The sequence below is a fragment of the Pseudorasbora parva genome, chromosome 2 (assembly GCF_024679245.1).
Source record: "Pseudorasbora parva isolate DD20220531a chromosome 2, ASM2467924v1, whole genome shotgun sequence".
Classification (NCBI taxonomy): Eukaryota; Metazoa; Chordata; class Actinopteri; order Cypriniformes; family Gobionidae; genus Pseudorasbora; species Pseudorasbora parva.
Genome location: NC_090173.1, coordinates 26,369,534 through 26,387,966, shown reverse-complemented (window position 1 = coordinate 26,387,966; position 18,433 = coordinate 26,369,534). Strand labels below are relative to the sequence as shown.

At 38.6% G+C, this 18,433-nt stretch overlaps 1 protein-coding gene across 1 annotated transcript; it reads left to right on the top strand.

The window, feature by feature from the left end:
* Positions 1–626: 626 nt before the first annotated feature.
* On the top strand, positions 627–18,208 carry pold1 (polymerase (DNA directed), delta 1, catalytic subunit). Its single transcript, XM_067413872.1, has 27 exons — positions 627–773; positions 1,670–1,867; positions 2,177–2,290; positions 2,377–2,517; positions 2,610–2,735; positions 3,124–3,292; positions 4,010–4,124; positions 6,288–6,417; positions 6,819–6,985; positions 7,573–7,677; positions 7,840–7,980; positions 8,080–8,190; positions 8,308–8,499; positions 8,588–8,676; positions 9,877–9,993; positions 10,116–10,229; positions 10,342–10,489; positions 10,571–10,666; positions 10,751–10,888; positions 11,219–11,394; positions 11,590–11,742; positions 12,918–13,020; positions 13,099–13,231; positions 15,757–15,870; positions 15,976–16,028; positions 17,775–17,872; positions 17,995–18,208. The coding sequence occupies exons 2-27, from the start codon at positions 1,681–1,683 to the stop codon at positions 18,080–18,082; spliced, it is 3,318 nt and encodes a 1,105-aa protein (XP_067269973.1). The 5' UTR covers positions 627–773; positions 1,670–1,680; the 3' UTR covers positions 18,083–18,208.
* The last annotated feature ends 225 nt before the right edge of the window (positions 18,209–18,433 follow it).

Below are 18,433 nucleotides of genomic sequence, written 5' to 3'. Positions count from 1 at the left end.
AGAATAGAATAGAATAGAATAGAATAGAATAGAATAGAATAGAATAGAATAGAATAGAATATATGTTACTGTAGTTACTTTTTAATTATGACTGATCATCAACACTGTTAACTGGCGGGAGATTTATTTAGTGCATAATGGAGTAACTTAAAAGAGTGCTGGAATATAAGGTGAAAGATTGTCTTTGTTCCGTGTTTAGAGACTAATATCTTATTTTATTTTTAATTACATTTTCTTTAATGGGTATATTCGATGCTTTGGCAAATTTTTATGTAAAACAATCATTCTAAATTAAATAATTTTTAAAATATAAGAGCTGGAAAATATAACTTGCATAGTTTACAATAAGGTAAATCTTTTTATGCATTATATGGTTTAAATGATAGAATCTATCTATCTATCTATCTATCTATCTATCTATCTATCTATCTATCTATCTATCTATCTATCTATCTATCTATCTATCTATCTATCTATCTATCTATCTATCTATCTATCTATCTATCTATCTATCTATCTATCTATCTATCTATCAAAACTGTTTTTAATCACTCACTTTACATAATCACGACCCTCTCAAGATGGCCGTTTTCGTCGTTCACGCAGGCGAATCACTTCCTACATTTTGACCAATTGCAGTCGTCCGTGGACCCTACGCAGTTTTCCCGGGAAAACGGATGTCCGGCGGAAACTGGCATTCATCAACACTGTGAACTGGCGGGAGATTTATGTAGTGCATATATGGAGTAATAGAGCCCGAGCTGGAATATAAGGTGAAAGATTGTCTTTGTTCCGTGTTTAGAGTTCACCTCAATGTCTTAGACTGCCTGATGCAGCTCATTTTGCGATGTTGCATGTGCTTGGCTGTCTTGTTGTTTGCATATTGCTAACATGTTCTACTATACCTTCCTTGTTTGTCCAGTTTGCCTAGTATATTTAATACACAATGTGGAAATAAACAGCTTGAGCCTGAATCATGTTTATACGATCTTATTGTTGTTGTATGTTTATTTTGGTTGCTGAATTGACAGTTACGATCAATTATGGGTAAAATAGCACGTGGGTGTTAAAGTTAAACCATAACGTCGGACCTATAACGTGTGTACGTTACATTGCTTGGTAAACGAAATATGAATGCTTATGCACAATTACTTTTAATAGTGCTCAACCTGTAGACCATCAGATCATCAACATTTGCTTCTATGTGTAAGTAGAACAAGTTAAATGAATTCGTTTTCCAAATCAGTATTGTTTTATAAATAACGTGTCTCGAAAAACAAACTGTAAGCGCATATTGTTTGATCTGTACGTTTGCTGCATTAGCCCCGCCCCTTTATGTAAATTATGCAGAGCTGTCACGCGCTCCATTTTAATTTGATTGTTCGACGTTATTTTTGTTATTCTTTAGCTTTGGAACGTTAAGCTGAGACGTTTATTAATGTGACGTGTACTATATCTTTATTAATCCTTTATACTCTATAAATATAATTAGTTATAGCCGAGTCCGACATATTCTGATTCTGTATTCCACACATATTCAGTTGATTAAACTGAAGTGATCGTAAGTGTTTTGTTGTTGTTGTTGTTTTGAAGAGTAATCTCAGAAAGTTTGTAAGTTTTTTTATGAGTGTTCATTTTGTTCATAAAGTGTTAAAATTGTTTTTGCAAGGCTGCTTCAGAATGGACTTTAAAAGGCGCAATGGAGGCCCAGGAATGGGCGGGGTTTCACAGGCCAAGAAGGGGAAAATCAGCACAGAATGGGAGGATAGTCCCTCCCAGTTTGAGGAGGAACTTGCTCTATTTGATGAAATGGAAATGGAGGTGGAGTCAGGGGAGGGGCAAGCTGGCCATGATGTCATTCCAGTGGGTATGTTTTGTCATGTTTTCTTAATTAAATTTAATAATATTTGTATACTGTATGTATACTCATAAACTAATTGACATTTATAAATAAAATAATTAAGTAATGGAGCACTAGATTCCACTTTCCACGTCTTGTTAGAAGCTTCTTCCCATAGTATTGCATCTTGGGTCTGAATGTTCCAATATTTTCATATTTCCAGTTTTGGTGAATAATTCTTTTCACAGACTTTGTCGTCTTTTTATTTTATTCTTTATGTGAGGACTGACATTACTGGCTTTGTGACCCTTGACCTCGACATGATCTTTTGTTCAGGTGACTTATTCTCTGCTGATCTTAATCCACGTTGGAAACGACCTCATGCACCGCCACTTCAACCAAACTCGGACACGCTCATTTTCCAGCAGATAGACCTGGATTACTACCTGGGTGAGAGATACATGTTCTCCCACAAATGCACACATAAAAATTTCATCCAGACCTCTCCCTCAATGTGCTGTCGTCTGTTGTTTTAGGATCTGCGGTAGCAGGTATGCCTGGGCAGGTACAGGGCCAAGTGCCCATTGTGCGCATGTTTGGTGTGACGGACAGTGGAAATAGCGTGTGCTGCCATGTTCACGGATTTGCCCCGTATTTCTATGTTCCTGCCCCCAACGGTGAGCTGCCAATTACAGGATGCTGCTCAGTGTCATTGAGACGTAGTAAGTACGACTATCATCATTTCTCACTATGTCTATTTATCTCTTAGGCTTTTCAAATGCACACCTGGCTGAGTTTCAGAGAGAGCTGAATTCTGCTGTATTGAAGGACATGCGCTCAAATAAAGACAACATAGCGGTCACTGTGCTGGCAGTAGACATCACCAAAAAAGAAAGTAAGTAATTTTAATGTGTATAAACTACATTTAAAAAGCTAGGATTTTTAAAAATGTTTTTCAGGGAAGTCTTGTCTGCTCACCAAGGCTGCAATTAGTTAACCAAAAATACAGTACAAACAGTAATATTGTAAATTATGACAATTTAAAATGTCTCAAATTTGAATATATTTGCTATTGATTCCTGTGATGTCAGCTGAATTTTCAACATTAATAGAAATCATTCTGATATTGCTGCTCAGAATACAATCTTATTTTTGGCATATGTTGTAACAGTAATATTTTGTGCAAAACAAGAAAATAATCCCCAAACATGTAAAGGCAGTGTAAATGCAGCTGTTTGTATGACCTGTTTGTAGCTGACTCATTTTTCCATATTTGCGCTAAGGTATGTATCATTACCATGGAAACCGGTCTCACGACTTTCTGCGCATCACCATGGCGATGCCGCGTCTGGTTGCCCCAGCGAAGCGTATCCTGGAGCAGGGATTTAAATTCGCCAATTTCACCACCCAGAGCTACCAGGCTTTTGAAGCCAACATTGACTTTGAGATCAGGTGTGTGTTTGTGTGTACTTGAAAGTTTCTAAAAACTGGTGATTAGAGCTGCACAATTATTAGTCAAAAGATCACAATTTCGATTCAAACTCCCACGTGATCTAATTCCTAAATGTCAACAATTCAGCCCTTGACAAGTACAAACATATTGAACATTCAAATCTGCGTTAGCGCTGACGTTGACCCAGAGAGAGCAGTTGTCATGTAGGCTATAGGTATAAAACAGCTTCACAAAGGTCACGTTCACACAGCAGCAGAATACGGTTGTCAGTCTTATATTCGGGTCCTTAATACGGTTACGATCGAACTCTGTTCAGTTATTTACGGGAGTGATGAGCACATTATAATCACCCCTGTACATTTTCAGGACTCACAACCACATTCTCAGAAACTATGCGCTGTTTAAACGGAACCAGACTGGACAACTAGAGTCTCTCTCATTGAATCATTAATTTAATTAATTTAAAAATGGCTTAAATCAAATGAGTAAAATAACATTTACATAGACTGCAGCAATGAATGTTTTGTCAGAACCTTAAGTAAATTACATGTTTTTCTTATAGTTGCCAATTTAAAATCCTAGGGGAACCGTGATCGTGGAAAAGGTGATTCTAAATGTATCCAGAATTGTGCAGCTCTACTGTTGGTGTGTGGTAGACATTGTTTGCTTGACCTGATAAAGCATGTAAGGTCTGCTGTATGTGCATGTGATTGCAGGTTCATGGTGGACAGTGATGTTGTCGGTTGCTGCTGGATTGAGCTTCCAAAAGGGAAGTACATGCTGAGGGAAGAGAGAAGTGAAGGACAGACAGATACAAAACATCCAGGAAAGGTAAGAAAACAACATCAAAAAAACAACAGTCACTTAAAGGTGCACTATGTAACTTCTTTGTCAGCTCAAGGTCACCTATTCAAAACAAAAGCCGTAGTTTGATGGTGGCAAGTTTAAGCACAGGATCTTGCTACAAGAATGGAAAAGAATCGGGATAGGACTTGGGCAGAAATCTTGTTCATGGATGTGATTATTAACATTATTGTAGTATAAAGCAGAGCAGGACTGAGTGTTGAGGGAGCTGAGCAAAGCCGCTGGAGCAATTTGTTAAAGGGTAAGTTCACCCAAAAATGAAATTGATGTCATTAATGACTCACCCTAATGTCGTTCCACACCCGTAAGACTTCCGTTCATCATCAGAACACAGTTTAAAGCAGCACTAGGTAACTTTTCAACCTTCATAATATATTTTTAAGACTCTTGTGATGATAAATCGACTTACAATAGGTTGAATGACACGTCTGCCATAGCCTGATGGGGTCTGTATCATTTTTAATCGTACTTTTAAACTTTGGGTTTCGGGTAGTAACCCGAGAACAAAAAGAACTACAAAATTCGACTGCTTTACGGCATATACGTCACTTCCACCAACACCCACACTTCCTTAAATTCGGACGTGCGAGCCCAACTTTGTTTGTCGGATAATATGGTCATGTCCGAAGCAGCAGAGACAAATAAGAAAGTAAAGGTTTTGTTGGAAGAAAGCAATAAGAGGAAACGAAAAAATGATGGGATTAAAGGCAGGACGAGGATCAACATTGGACCAGCGTTTGCTCGTCGGCGTGAGCTGAAGGAGGCGTGCCCGACCGATGCTGTCCTGCTTGTTACGGTGAGCTACCACTCAAACATTGAAATGAAGTATCATATAGATTCTGTAAAACGGTAACCAATAGACTACTATAATGACGCTGGCTTGTAAACGTGAGCATCGCGATTATTTGGCGTTTGAAAAAAAGAAAACCCATGAAGTTATATTCATATGACATGCTGAAACATATGCCACTGACTGTACCTGGGATGAAGACATTTCACACGACACGCGACGCCAGAAGAACACCTGCATGTGAACTCCTCCTGCAGTGTTCAGGGGAACTGTTAGTGCTGCACCAACCCGCGGGGACGCTTTTATGAAGTTATTTGGCCCGCCCTGCACAACTGTATATATTTTTACAACCCGCCCCGCACCCGCGACCATTAAATAGACATACAGGGTCCGCGGGTTATGAGACGACCCGCGCATTACTAGTTCAGGGCTATCAGGGTTGTCATGTCAACAAATGCATGCGCGATGGCATCCCCTGTTGTAGGATGACAGAGCTTACGACAGTAGTTGAGGACATTATTTTTTCCCAACTGTAGGGGGACCCCGAGAGCAAAAGTTACCCAGTGCTGCTTTACGATATTTTATATTTTAGTCCCAGAGCATATGCAGTCTATGCACACTTTACTGTCCATGTCCAGAAAGGGAATAAAAACATCATTAAAGTAGTCCATATGTGACATCAGTTAGTTCATTAGAATCACTTGAAGCATCGAAAATACATTTTGGTCCAAAAATAACACAAACTATGAATTTATTTAGCATTGTCTTCTCTTTCGTGTCCCTCAAAAAAGATTCAAACGGCCATGAATCAGTGAATCGATCAATGATTCCGATCACCAATGTCACGTGATCTTAGCAGTTTGGCAGTGTGACACGCAATCCAAACTGCTGAAATCACGTGACATTGGCAGGATTTTATTATGCAACAGTCGCCGGCACCATTTCCACATTTTCGATCGTGAGTATGTGGTAATGCAGCTCTGTTTATCATATTAGATACATTTGACTGTTGAAAATGATGTTATGACGTTAATCTGTGCGTTCGCCCGGCGGCTGCTGTGACGCTTGTTGCACACTGCTAAAGTAAAGCGTTTCTGCAGAATAAAACTGGAAACTGAGGGTAACGCAGATATGATGCAGTTGACCGGTGACTCCCTCAGACATCCTGGCTCCTTGGTTAAAATAGCAATTTTCTCACGATTTACAAATAGTTGGATACATTTGGGATATTGTAAGTACTCAGCTGAACAAAATATATAACACTGGCCTAGTGGTACATAGTGCAGCTTTAAGGTATTGGAGTGATCCATTAAATTGTCTTTAATTGATTTCTCTCTCAGGTTTCCCTGTGTCAGTATGAGGTGGATGTGGCATGGAATGATCTGGTCAGCCATCCAGCTGAAGGAGAATGGCAGAGGATTGCTCCACTGAGAGTCCTAAGCTTTGATATTGAGTGTGCTGGCAGAAAAGGTGTTTGTTTAATAATAATAATAGATTTTATTTATAACACACATTTCATTCCGAAGAATCTCAAAGTGAAAAATACTTTTAAAGTTTAGGCATCATGCCTTCTGTTAGCTTAGATTATTTTAATTTTGCTGCATTGGATTGTTTGACTTCCCATGAAACCATTTGGTAGAAAGTTGTAAAACATTGACACACTGACATCAATATATTTTTTTTTAAAGATTGTAGACGATTGATGGTGGTCCTACATGTTTTTTGCGATTTCCGATATACCAGACAATTTTCCTAACATTTAACAAACAGCTTGTGTGATTAGTGTGCTTGTTCTTGGCCTTGTAATTGCCTGCAAATAAAATTATTATATACAGCTCAATAAGTAACTCAACTGTTTTTTTGTGTTGCAGGTATTTTCCCAGAGCCGGAGATCGACCCTGTGATTCAGATCGCCTCTATGGTGCAGCGTCAGGGAGAGAAAGAGCCATTTATCCGGACAGTCTTCACCTTACAGAGCTGTTCCAGTATAGTGGGCTCCCAGATTCTCTGCTTTAGTCAGGAGAAACAGCTACTGCAGGTACTGAAATGTTTACTTGTGTATTTGCTGTCCATTGTAAATGTACATGGTACCACTTCAGGGCCCCTAATAATCGATTACACGACAGAAAGAGGAAGTTAGTGGCAGAAAAAAAAGTCATCTTAAACATGACAAAACATGTTAGTAGTAGCCTAACGTTAGACACTTTACGTGAACGCTACTGTTCACGTTAACTATTGTTTGTGCGGAGTTTAGTAGTTAAACTAGTACCACGATTACTGCACTACACCTTTAACTTAACTTCCATGTATTTGCAACTGCGAGTCAGGTATAGCCTAATTGTCCATATCGTGGTAGGGTTTCAGTTTACCGCTATATGTTTTATTCATTCATTTTTATATAATGCATATTTATTTAGTTGGTTCAGACCTTTTCATTGAATGTTAAAGCTGCTTGTGCATCGGCCTGATTATGTTAGGGCTCTTTTTGGTTTTCTGCATATTTAATTATTCGCTTTTTGTTGAATTTAGTTTTTGTATGATAAGCCTGTTTATAATATAGGTATTATCTATACACACAAACTCACAAATATAATGTAAAATATATATATGTGTGATTTATCTCAGAGTTGGGCAGAGTTTGTGAGGACAGTGGATCCTGACATCATCACTGGCTACAATATCCAGAACTTTGACTTTCCGTACCTCCTTAACAGAGCTGCCACCTTAAAGGTAAAGTGGTTTTATATGTTTTAACACAAAAAACAGAACAATGTTTTTCTTTTAGGTGAAAGTGAACACAAACCTAGTTGTGGCACATGTCAGAATGGCTTCTTTATTATAATTCAGGTAGAGGTATGATGATCTGAGTCACTCATATTTCTGTCTCCGTAGGTGAGAATGTTCCCATATCTGGGCCGTGTGTGGGGCATCAAAACAATTCTAAAAGACTCCAGCTTCCAAAGCAAGCAGATGGGCCGCAGAGAGAACAAAATTGTTAACATTGAGGGACGTGTGCAGTTTGACCTATTACAGGTATGCACACTTAAACTCAGACTCTCACATTGTGGCATCATATTGATTCATGACTGCTCATGCTATGACTAACCCAGTTTTTTCCCCCTCTGTTTGTAGGTGTTGCTGAGAGATTATAAACTGCGCTCTTACACACTAAACGCCGTCAGTTTCCATTTTCTGCAAGAGCAGAAGGAGGATGTGCAGCATTCTATCATCACAGATCTACAGGTGCATCCAATCAGATCTCTCTTCTCCTTTTACTGCCAATCAGATTCCTCAACTGTGTCTAAAAGGTCCAGTAAACCAACGGAAGGTTCTCTCTTTCCTCTCTTTGTTTTTGATTAGAATGGGAATGAGCAGACCCGCAGGCGTTTGGCTGTATACTGTCTGAAGGATGCGTATCTGCCCCTTCGCTTGCTGCAGAAGTTGATGTGCGTCATAAATTACATGGAAATGGCCAGAGTAACTGGGGTTCCCCTGACTTACCTGCTGTCTCGTGGACAACAGATTAAAGTGGTTTCACAGCTCTTGAGACAGGTCTGCACATGTCTCTCTGTAACATGTTAATGTAACAAACCTAGCTATGATTTAATGTGTATGGCTTAATAATTGTGTTATTGTGTAGGCTATGAAGCAGGATCTGGTGATGCCAGTGGTAAGGGCAGAGGGAGGGGAGGACTACACTGGAGCCACTGTCATAGAACCAGAGAAAGGGTTTGTACCCACTTCTGCATATCTTGACTTCTAGAAGAAAAAAACATAAAAAAGTACATGCTTATGTTCAAGTTTGGGGTCAGCAAGAATTTAAAGAAAGTAACTTTTAATAAGCAAGATTCTATTAAACTGATCAAACATTACAGACATAAAAAGATATTTATACAGTTACAAAATATTGTGGCTTTTTTTATACTTTCATCAAATGATACAGAAAAAAACTCTATCATGGTTTCCACAAAAATATTAAGCAGCTGAACTGTTTTTAAAATAATTAGATGATAATAAGAAATGTTTTTTGAGTAGCTAGTCATCATATTAGAATGATTTCTGAAGGATCATGTGACACTGAAGACTGGAGTAATGATGCCAAAAATTCAGCTTTGACATCACAAGAATAAATTACTTGTAAATATATTAAAATAGTTATTTTAAATTCTACACACTATTACAAAGTATTACTTTTTTACTGTATTTTGTATCAAATAAACACAGCTTTGGTGAACATAAGAGGCTCCTTTCAAAAACATAAATAAATGAAAATACTTTTTTTCTTATTCAGTTTTTTTTTTTTTTTTAAACAAGTATTTTACATGTGTATATGACAAAAAGAATGAACAATAAACATAGGGTGTACATATTACATAAATTCACTGATACAGTTACAGGAAAAGCAAACCCCAGAATTAAAATGCCTAAATTTAAGGGTTAGTTCACCCAAAAATGGCTCACCCTCATGTTGTTCCAAACCATTAAGACCTTCGTTCATCTTCAGAACACAAATTAAGATATTTTTTATGAAATCCAAGAGCTCTGACCCCGCTTTAGACAACTACGCAACTACCACATTCCTGGTCCAGAAAGGTAATAAAAAGACATTGTTAAAATAGTCCAAGTGACTCCAGTGGTTCAACCTTAAATTTATTAAGCAATTAGAATACTTTTTGTGTTCAAAAACAATGACTTTATTCAACAATTTCATTCTAGCCTGTGTCAGACGCTGTTTATATTGTAAATAGTGCAGCGCTTTCGAGCAGCCAATGCTGTTAATGTGAGCACCACGACACATGCATACAATGGAAGATTTACATTAACTTGGATGTTGGTACTATGTAAATTAAAGCAATGTTTAGATTTTTTAGATGATTCCCTTCGTAAATGATTTACAAATGCAGAAGCTGTGTGTGTCCGTGTTTACAGGTATTACAGTGTTCCTATTACAACTCTGGATTTCTCCTCACTGTATCCCTCCATCATGATGGCTCACAACTTATGTTACACTACACTCCTGCCGAAGGGCCAGGTGGACAAACTGGGGTGAGAGGAGAGTGTGTCGTGTGACGTGTTCAAATTCTTTCTTTGATTTAAATTGGTTTTAATTGTGACACACACCCCACTTTGTGACTAAGTAAAGCTGTACTTTTTGTGTGTGTTTTTAGTCTGTCTCCAGAAGATTTCATCAAAACCCCCACAGGTGATCAGTTTGTGAAGAGCTCTGTGAGGAAGGGCCTTCTCCCTGAGATCCTGGAAAACCTGCTGGGCGCCAGGAAAAGGTGATCATTTCAACAACAACAAAATTAAGATTACATAAATGCCTTGTATTCAAAACCAAATAGTTGTGCGTAATTAAACGTTTGATTGTACCCATTATGTTGTGCCCCCTAGGGCGAAGGCAGAGCTGAAAAAAGAGACAGACCCGTTTAAAAAGCAGGTGCTGGACGGAAGGCAGTTGGCTTTGAAAATCAGTGCGAACTCAGTGTACGGGTTCACTGGGGCTCAGGTGGGCAAACTGCCCTGTCTGGAGATCTCACAGGTCCGTTTCAGCTCTCACACATGGATAAATGCTGTCAGCTTTAGACAGAGATGCTTTAAGGTTTTCTTTTTTTATCTGTAGAGCGTCACAGGCTTTGGTAGGCAGATGATTGAACAGACCAAACAGCTTGTGGAATCAAGATACACAATCTCTAATGGTTACCAGGCAGATGCAAAGGTATTTAATCACTTAAATGTTTTTTTTCCCTTTAATTTCAGTGCACTGAAAACATGCAGTGATGCGAATCAAATGTGTTTTCAGGTTGTCTATGGAGACACAGACTCTGTGATGGTGAAGCTAGGTGTGGCCACAGTGCAGGAAGCAATGAACCTGGGAAAGGAGGCAGCTGATTGGGTATCCTCCCACTTCGTTCCACCAATCAAATTAGAGTTTGAGAAGGTACAGGAAGCGGGCCAAGATTTCATAACATACACCATCTAATGTTATCATGGTAACACTTTACAATAAGGTTTCATTAGTTAGTAACTACATCAACTAACATAATGATAAAAATACTTATAAAGCAATTATTAATCCTAGTTAATGTTAATTTTAGCATTTACTAAAAGTTGTATCTGTTAATATTATTGAATGGACCTGAACTAACAACGAACAGTTGTATTTCTATTAACTAATAAATACATTGCTCATTATTAATGTTATCGGGACCTTTTTGTAAAGTTAATTATTAATTATTCGTAATAACCTGTCTCATTTACACTTTTTCAGGTTTATTACCCATATCTGTTGATCAATAAAAAGAGGTATGCTGGACTGTATTTCTCTTCCAATGCTGAACAACATGATAAAATGGATTGCAAAGGAATAGAGACTGTCAGACGAGACAACTGCCCTCTAGTGGCCAACCTTATCAATACATGCCTCCAAAACATCCTCATTGACAGGTACAAACATTGCCAAATTCAGAAAACCACCATGAGCTCGGATACGCAACAGTGACGCACAAACTAGCATGCGTAATAGTGAAGACATGACTCTACAAGCCTTAATAAAGCCTTTTTTGTTTGTTCTGATGGCCACACCATTAATTTACCAACATGCACATTCATTCACAGGAATAATAATGTGTTGTGTTTCAGAGACCCTAATGGAGCAGTAACCCACGCTAAAGAGGTGATCTCTGACCTTCTGTGTAACCGCATTGACATCAGTCAGCTGGTCATAACTAAAGAGCTGACGCGCACCGCACAGGAGTATGCCGGCAAACAGGCCCACGTCGAACTAGCTGAGAGGTGCTTGTGTTTTTATGTTATCTTGAGTGTGAAAATTCATACAAAACATACCCTTCTGACTTGAAATAGGCCATTCTCACGGTACATGCAAATCCAAGGAGTTTTGATTTGGAGTGGGGGAGGGGATCATATATGGTAGCTTTTTTACACTACTGGATAAAACATTTAAAAAGATAATTCCAACTTTTTATCTCTATAGCTCGCAATTGTGGCTATATCTGTTGGTGCTGATTTTGTTTAGATTTCAGATAACCAGAGGCCCTGGGCTATAGCATTACAGAAGGCCCCCTACCTCGAGTAAAAATGTGACTAGGCTGTTAGTAATTTCAAATTGTGCTCATGTATGAATATTCAAATATCATAAGTTTAGAAAAGTCCTCCAATTTCTGGAGAATATGACTCTAAATATACATTAGTAATTGGGATTTTTTAATACCATGTTTTATAAATGTTCACACTGTCAGTGTTTGGAGCTGTTAACCGTATTAGTGATTCTTGAAATATCCTGTTCGCAATTAGCTTACAATAGGGATCTAGCAACCGTAAATGTAGTGATGGTAGCAATATCAAAGATGGAGATGTATATAAAACCTAGAATGTTTGAAATGACAAAAGTTTAGGCGCAAGTTCATCCGTCAAATTAAATGGCAGCAGCTTTATTACACGAGTAAGAGTTGAAGCATAACATTTTTGTGAAGATAAAATTTTTAAGTCAAATCTTTTTATTTTGGTCAAAACTTATTTTAATTGAAGTTGTTTAATTCATAGTTTTGATGCTAATTTTACAGTTTAAACATTTACCATGAATATTATTGTTTGTTAACTGCAAACGTAACGGTGCATTAATGGCACATTTTCTCTTAGAGACGATGGGCAATTAATCTAATTTATTTTCTTAATATTTCACTTGTGTCCTAATTTATTGTGGCCTAATTTATTTTTGAAATGAGTAAGCTAATTTAACTAATATTTATATCCTCACAGTGCGTCGCTGACACAATGTGAAAATTGCTGGGCAATTGATTTGTAATATTAATTAATAATAAAAGAATCCTAATCACAATAATACCTGAATATGCCATTCATGTGGCTTTAGATCTCGCTTAGGACACGTGCTGACTTCCCCCCAATATATGCTTGCGCATATAATCACTTTTCACTGACATGGGTTTTAGGATGCGGAAGCGTGATGCTGGTAGCGCTCCAAACCTCGGAGATCGAGTTCCGTACGTCATCATCAAAGCAGCAAAGGGAGTGGCGGCATATATGAAATCAGAGGTCAGTATTGTGTATTGTCTGTTTAGGTGTGGCTGGTTTTATGTACTGTGGTTTTAACCACTGAGTTCTGTATCTCAGGACCCCATCTATGTGCTGGAGAACAACATCCCCATAGACACACAGTACTACCTGGAGCAGCAGCTTTCCAAACCTTTACTGCGCATCTTCGAGCCCATACTGGGAGAAAGCAAAGCTGAGAGCGTGTTACTGAGTGAGTAAACATCCTCTGTTTGTAAGCCTAATAGGCATGAAATGAAAATGATCTATTTTGTAAATGCTTTTTTATCTCTGTTGTCCACTGATTTTCTTAAACTTTCACAATTGACTGTAAGCTCGCATTCATTTTTGAGAGCAACGCCCACGTCTCAAAATCTAAAAACAAATGCATAGAACCACGTCCCTGCCCTACATTTATTGTTTTTTAATAACCATAAATCTCAGCTCTACATCACAATATGGAAGAAAAGATCTGGCTCTACTTTAAAATGACAATTATAAGCATCAACATAAAAAAAGTTCTCAGCAGACAGTCAGTGTCACAGATATTAAATTGATTTGGAATTATTTGAAATTAATCAGTGTTGCCAATAAAATATTTAGTTTGATGTTTTAAAATGATCATTTTATTGTCGCAATTCTTCTCAATCACAAATCTGTCCTAACCACATTGTCACATGAACAACCAGTCATTAATTTTAAAAAAGGGCTAGTTCCCAAAAATTAAATTCTGTCATTAATGACTTGGGGTGTACTCACACTAGGCACGGTTTCCATGAACTGGGCCCGAGTACGAATGTCCCCCCTCCCCACTCCTCCGCTGGCCTGCACTCACATAGGGTTTAAGCATTCGTGCCGGAGCACGGTTACGTCATTATGGTGCGACGGTTTCGGGTTTCAGCATTCGTGCCGGAGCACGGTTACGTCATTATGGTGCGACGGTTTCGGGGATAAACAGGAAGAGCGGTGCTCTCTGAACACAATGTCCATTGCTTTGTTTTCTTTGTGGATAATTTTGTGTCGTTTGGTCCACGGTGGTCCACAGCCCTCTCACAGCCTGTTGTTAAACAGATGTGTCGCCTTAGTGGCGCGAAAATGTTCACGTAATCGTGCTGCTCGTATTATGAGGTTTGCAAGGTACCAGCTGAAGTGCAGCAAGGACTTTGCAGCTTTGATTATGGACTCCAGCACGGTTAGCGCTCACACTGCATGTGAACCGCGCTCGAGTCCAACTGAACCGCGCTCTGGCCCACCTCTTCCAAGCGGGCCAGGGTCGGCTAATCGAGCCGCGCCCGGGCACGGTTCGGAGCACTCACACTAGTCAAACGAACCGCGCTTTGGTAGTCAAACGCACTCGGGCACGGTTCAAACTGGCTAGTGTGAGTACACCCTTGATCTCGCATAGTCTCGCACCTTCAGACTGATGGCAGAATGTCTGCTGGACTCTATCGCAGCTTTTATTGGTCAAGAGGACTTTTGACGGACATGTTACGCAACCAATCACAGTTGGAGCAATGCAATGCAATGCAAACAATGGAGCTGCAAACTTCACGTACTTTTGAAAATCCAGCGTTTAGTTGATCCTGGTTAGCGCTGATTATCACAGTTGTAAACACAACGGCAGTCTTCTTCCCTGAAGGAGTTTGCAGTCGTGGCATTTGTTTCTAGGTGGACTGTTAAAAAACGCAACACACAAGTCTCGCATCCATCCCGTAGAATTCAACCGTTTAGATGACGACTTTGAAACTCCTGAAATTTTTCCTGATAAGTGTCATATGCATCAGACGTTCAGTCAACGGTTCAAGGGCGTGACGTCTGAGGCTGAGGCTATTAATGACTCACCCGCATGTCGTTCCAAACATGACACTACAATTTGTCATGTTTGGCACAATTTTTTTTTATCCAACTGTTTTTTTTTTCTGACACTGTTCACAAAAAGTATTCTTGTCACATAAAATACCTTTAATGACCTTGAAAGTGTTAATTAAATAGCTGTCTAAGGAGGGTCCGAGAGCTCTCAGATTTCATCAAAAATATCATAATTTGTGTTCCAAAGATTAACGAAGGTCTTATGAGTTTGGAATGACATGAGGGTGAGTATTTGACAAAATGTTAATTTTTGGGCGGACTAACCCTTTAAGTTGACGAAGCAGTTCTTGCTTCCTTACAAGCTCGATATCACCGAAGGTAATATTGTGCAGTTTCATTACAGGTGTGATCACATTAGCAAGATTTTGAGGGCAAAACTTTTTTTTTTTTTTGCAATAGTTTTGCCATATGAAGAAAAAAATCCCACAGAAGTTACTTTCAAACCAAGCAGCTTTATTTTTGGTCAAATCTGCACAGATACCTTTCACCATCACGCAAAATGACTGGTTTTCGCCTGTGAAAATTCACAGACCATAAATGTGTGACTGCATTTTTAGTCAGATATTTGTTTAGCTCTGGCCAGTTCAGCAAACTCATTCTTTGAGAATGATTCACAAACTCTGACAAATCCTTCAGTGTTTAATTAAAAGGAGCTGGCTCATGAGAGTTATTTATTTACGAAACTACACTGTTTTTTCGTGGTTTTTTTAGTGCCGTCAGTAAGAACATTTCTATTGGTTTGTGGTGTATGTAACCCTTTCATCTCATCACTTTCAAACGGCAAACTCTGGTTAAAAAAAATAATTAAAAAAAACTCACTGTGCCTCATAGCTGATGATAAACCGTTTTTTTTGCTGTGTATTGTTTCAGAGGGAGATCACACACGCTGTAAGACGGTCTTGACATCCAGGGTCGGGGGTCTCATGGCTTTCGCTCAGAAACGAAGCACTTGCATTGGCTGCAGAGCTGTGCTCAAAACTGATGGTATGTATCGTGTGTGTGTGTGTGTGTGTGTGTGTGTGTGTGTCTGTCTGTCTTCAAGACTGCCACTAATCACAAAACTACATCTGATGGTTTTCCTCTTTACAGCTGCTGTATGCGACTTCTGCAGAAAGAAAGAGTCGGAGCTTTATCAGAAAGAGGTGTGTTTTTATTTTTATATATACAGTCTTGTTCAAAATAATAGCAGTACAATGTGACTAACCAGAATAATCAAGGTTTTTAGTATATTTTTATTGCTACGTGGCAAACAAGTTACCAGTAGGTTCAGTAGATTCTCAGAAAACAAATGAGACCCAGCATTCATGATATGCACGCTCTTAAGGCTGTGCAATTGGGCAATTAGTTGAATTAGTTGAAAGGGGTGTGTTCAAAAAAATAGCAGTGTGGCATTCAATCACTGAGGTCATCAATTTTGTGAAGAAACAGGTGTGAATCAGGTGGCCCCTATTTAAGGATGAAGCCAACACTTGTTGAACATGCATTTGAAAGCTGAGGAAAATGGGTCGTTCAAGACATTGTTCAGAAGAACAGCGTACTTTGATTAAAAAGTTGATTAGAGAGGGGGAAACCTATAAAGAGGTGCAAAAGATGATAGGCTGTTCAGCTAAAATGATCTCCAATGCCTTAAAATGGAGAGAGACGTGGAAGAAAACGGAAGACAACCATCAAAATGGATAGAAGAATAACCAGAATGGCAAAGGCTCAGCCAATGATCACCTCCAGGATGATCAAAGACAGTCTGGAGTTACCTGTAAGTACTGTGACAGTTAGAAGACGTCTGTGTGAAGCTAATCTATTTTCAAGAATCCCCCGCAAAGTCCCTCTGTTAAAAAAAAGGCATGTGCAGAAGAGGTTACAATTTGCCAAAGAACACATCAACTGGCCTAAAGAGAAATGGAGGAACATTTTGTGGACTGATGAGAGTAAAATTGTTCTTTTTGGGTCCAAGGGCCACAGGCAGTTTGTGAGACGACCCCCAAACTCTGAATTCAAGCCACAGTACACAGTGAAGACAGTGAAGCATGGAGGTGCAAGCATCATGATATGGGCATGTTTCTCCTACTATGGTGTTGGGCCTATTTATCGCATACCAGGGATCATGGATCAGTTTGCATATGTTAAAATACTTGAAGAGGTCATGTTGCCCTATGCTGAAGAGGACATGCCCTTGAAACGGTTGTTTCAACAAGACAATGACCCAAAACACACTAGTAAACGGGCAAAGTCTTGGTTCCAAACCAACAAAATTAATGTTATGGAGTGGCCAGCCCAATCTCCAGACCTTAATCCAATTGAGAACTTGTGGGGTGATATCAAAAATGCTGTTTCTGAAGCAAAACCAAGAAATGTGAATGAATTGTGGAATGTTGTTAAAGAATCATGGAGTGGAATAACAGCTGAGAGGTGCCACAAGTTGGTTGACTCCATGCCACACAGATGTCAAGCAGTTTTAAAAAACTGTGGTCATACAACTAAATATTAGTTTAGTGATTCACAGGATTGCTAAATCCCAGAAAAAAAAAATGTTTGTACAAAATAGTTTTGAGTTTGTACAGTCAAAGGTAGACACTGCTATTTTTTTGAACACACCCCTTTAAACTAATTCAACTAATTGCCCAATTGCACAGCCTTAAGAGCGTGCATATCATGAATGCTGGGTCTTGTTTGTTTTCTGAGAATCTACTGAACCTACTGGTAACTTGTTTGCCACGTAGCAATAAAAAATATACTAAAAACCTTGATTATTCTGGTTAGTCACATTGTACTGCTATTATTTTGAACAAGACTGTATACACACACACAGACACACGCGCGCACAAAATAATCTTTGGTAAGTAGAGCAAAAGGTGTTCTTACTGTTGCTGAATTGTCTGTGTGTCTTTTAGATTGCTCATCTGTCAACTCTAGAAGAGAAATTCTCTCGTCTTTGGACTCAGTGTCAACGCTGTCAAGGTTCTCTCCATGAAGATGTGCTTTGTACCAGGTGTTTGCACACATGCATGTTAAGCCTACACAATATAGTTAACATTCATTATATATTTTGAATCATTTCATTGGTGATAGATGATAACAGTGTTTTTTTTTTTTTTTAAATCTCTCTTTCAGTCGAGACTGCCCCATATTTTACATGAGGAAGAAAGTGCAGAAAGATTTAGATGATCAGGAGAAGCTCGTTTCCCGTTTTGGCTGGTGATGGATGTTTTTTTTTCTTTCAACATTCAATTATCCTCTTACCTCAGTGAAGGAGTCTATCACTCCAAATTGTAAAGAATCTTTTTCTAGTGGTTGAATTAATAAAGTGCTTTTTTGTAAAATGTTTGATTTTCTTGTCTGATTAAACACTATATTTACCAAATTCTAACTAAATCCATATACAGGTTTTAAATATTCGGATTAAAAGCATAATGGCTGTTCCCATAGTTATGAAAAATGAAATAATTAAAATCATATAATTTTAAGTCATGGATGTTAAATATTTTGTCAGATAGAATAGTAATTCTTTCCCATAAAGCTACTTTGGTAAAAAGAAAGAAAGAAAAGATAA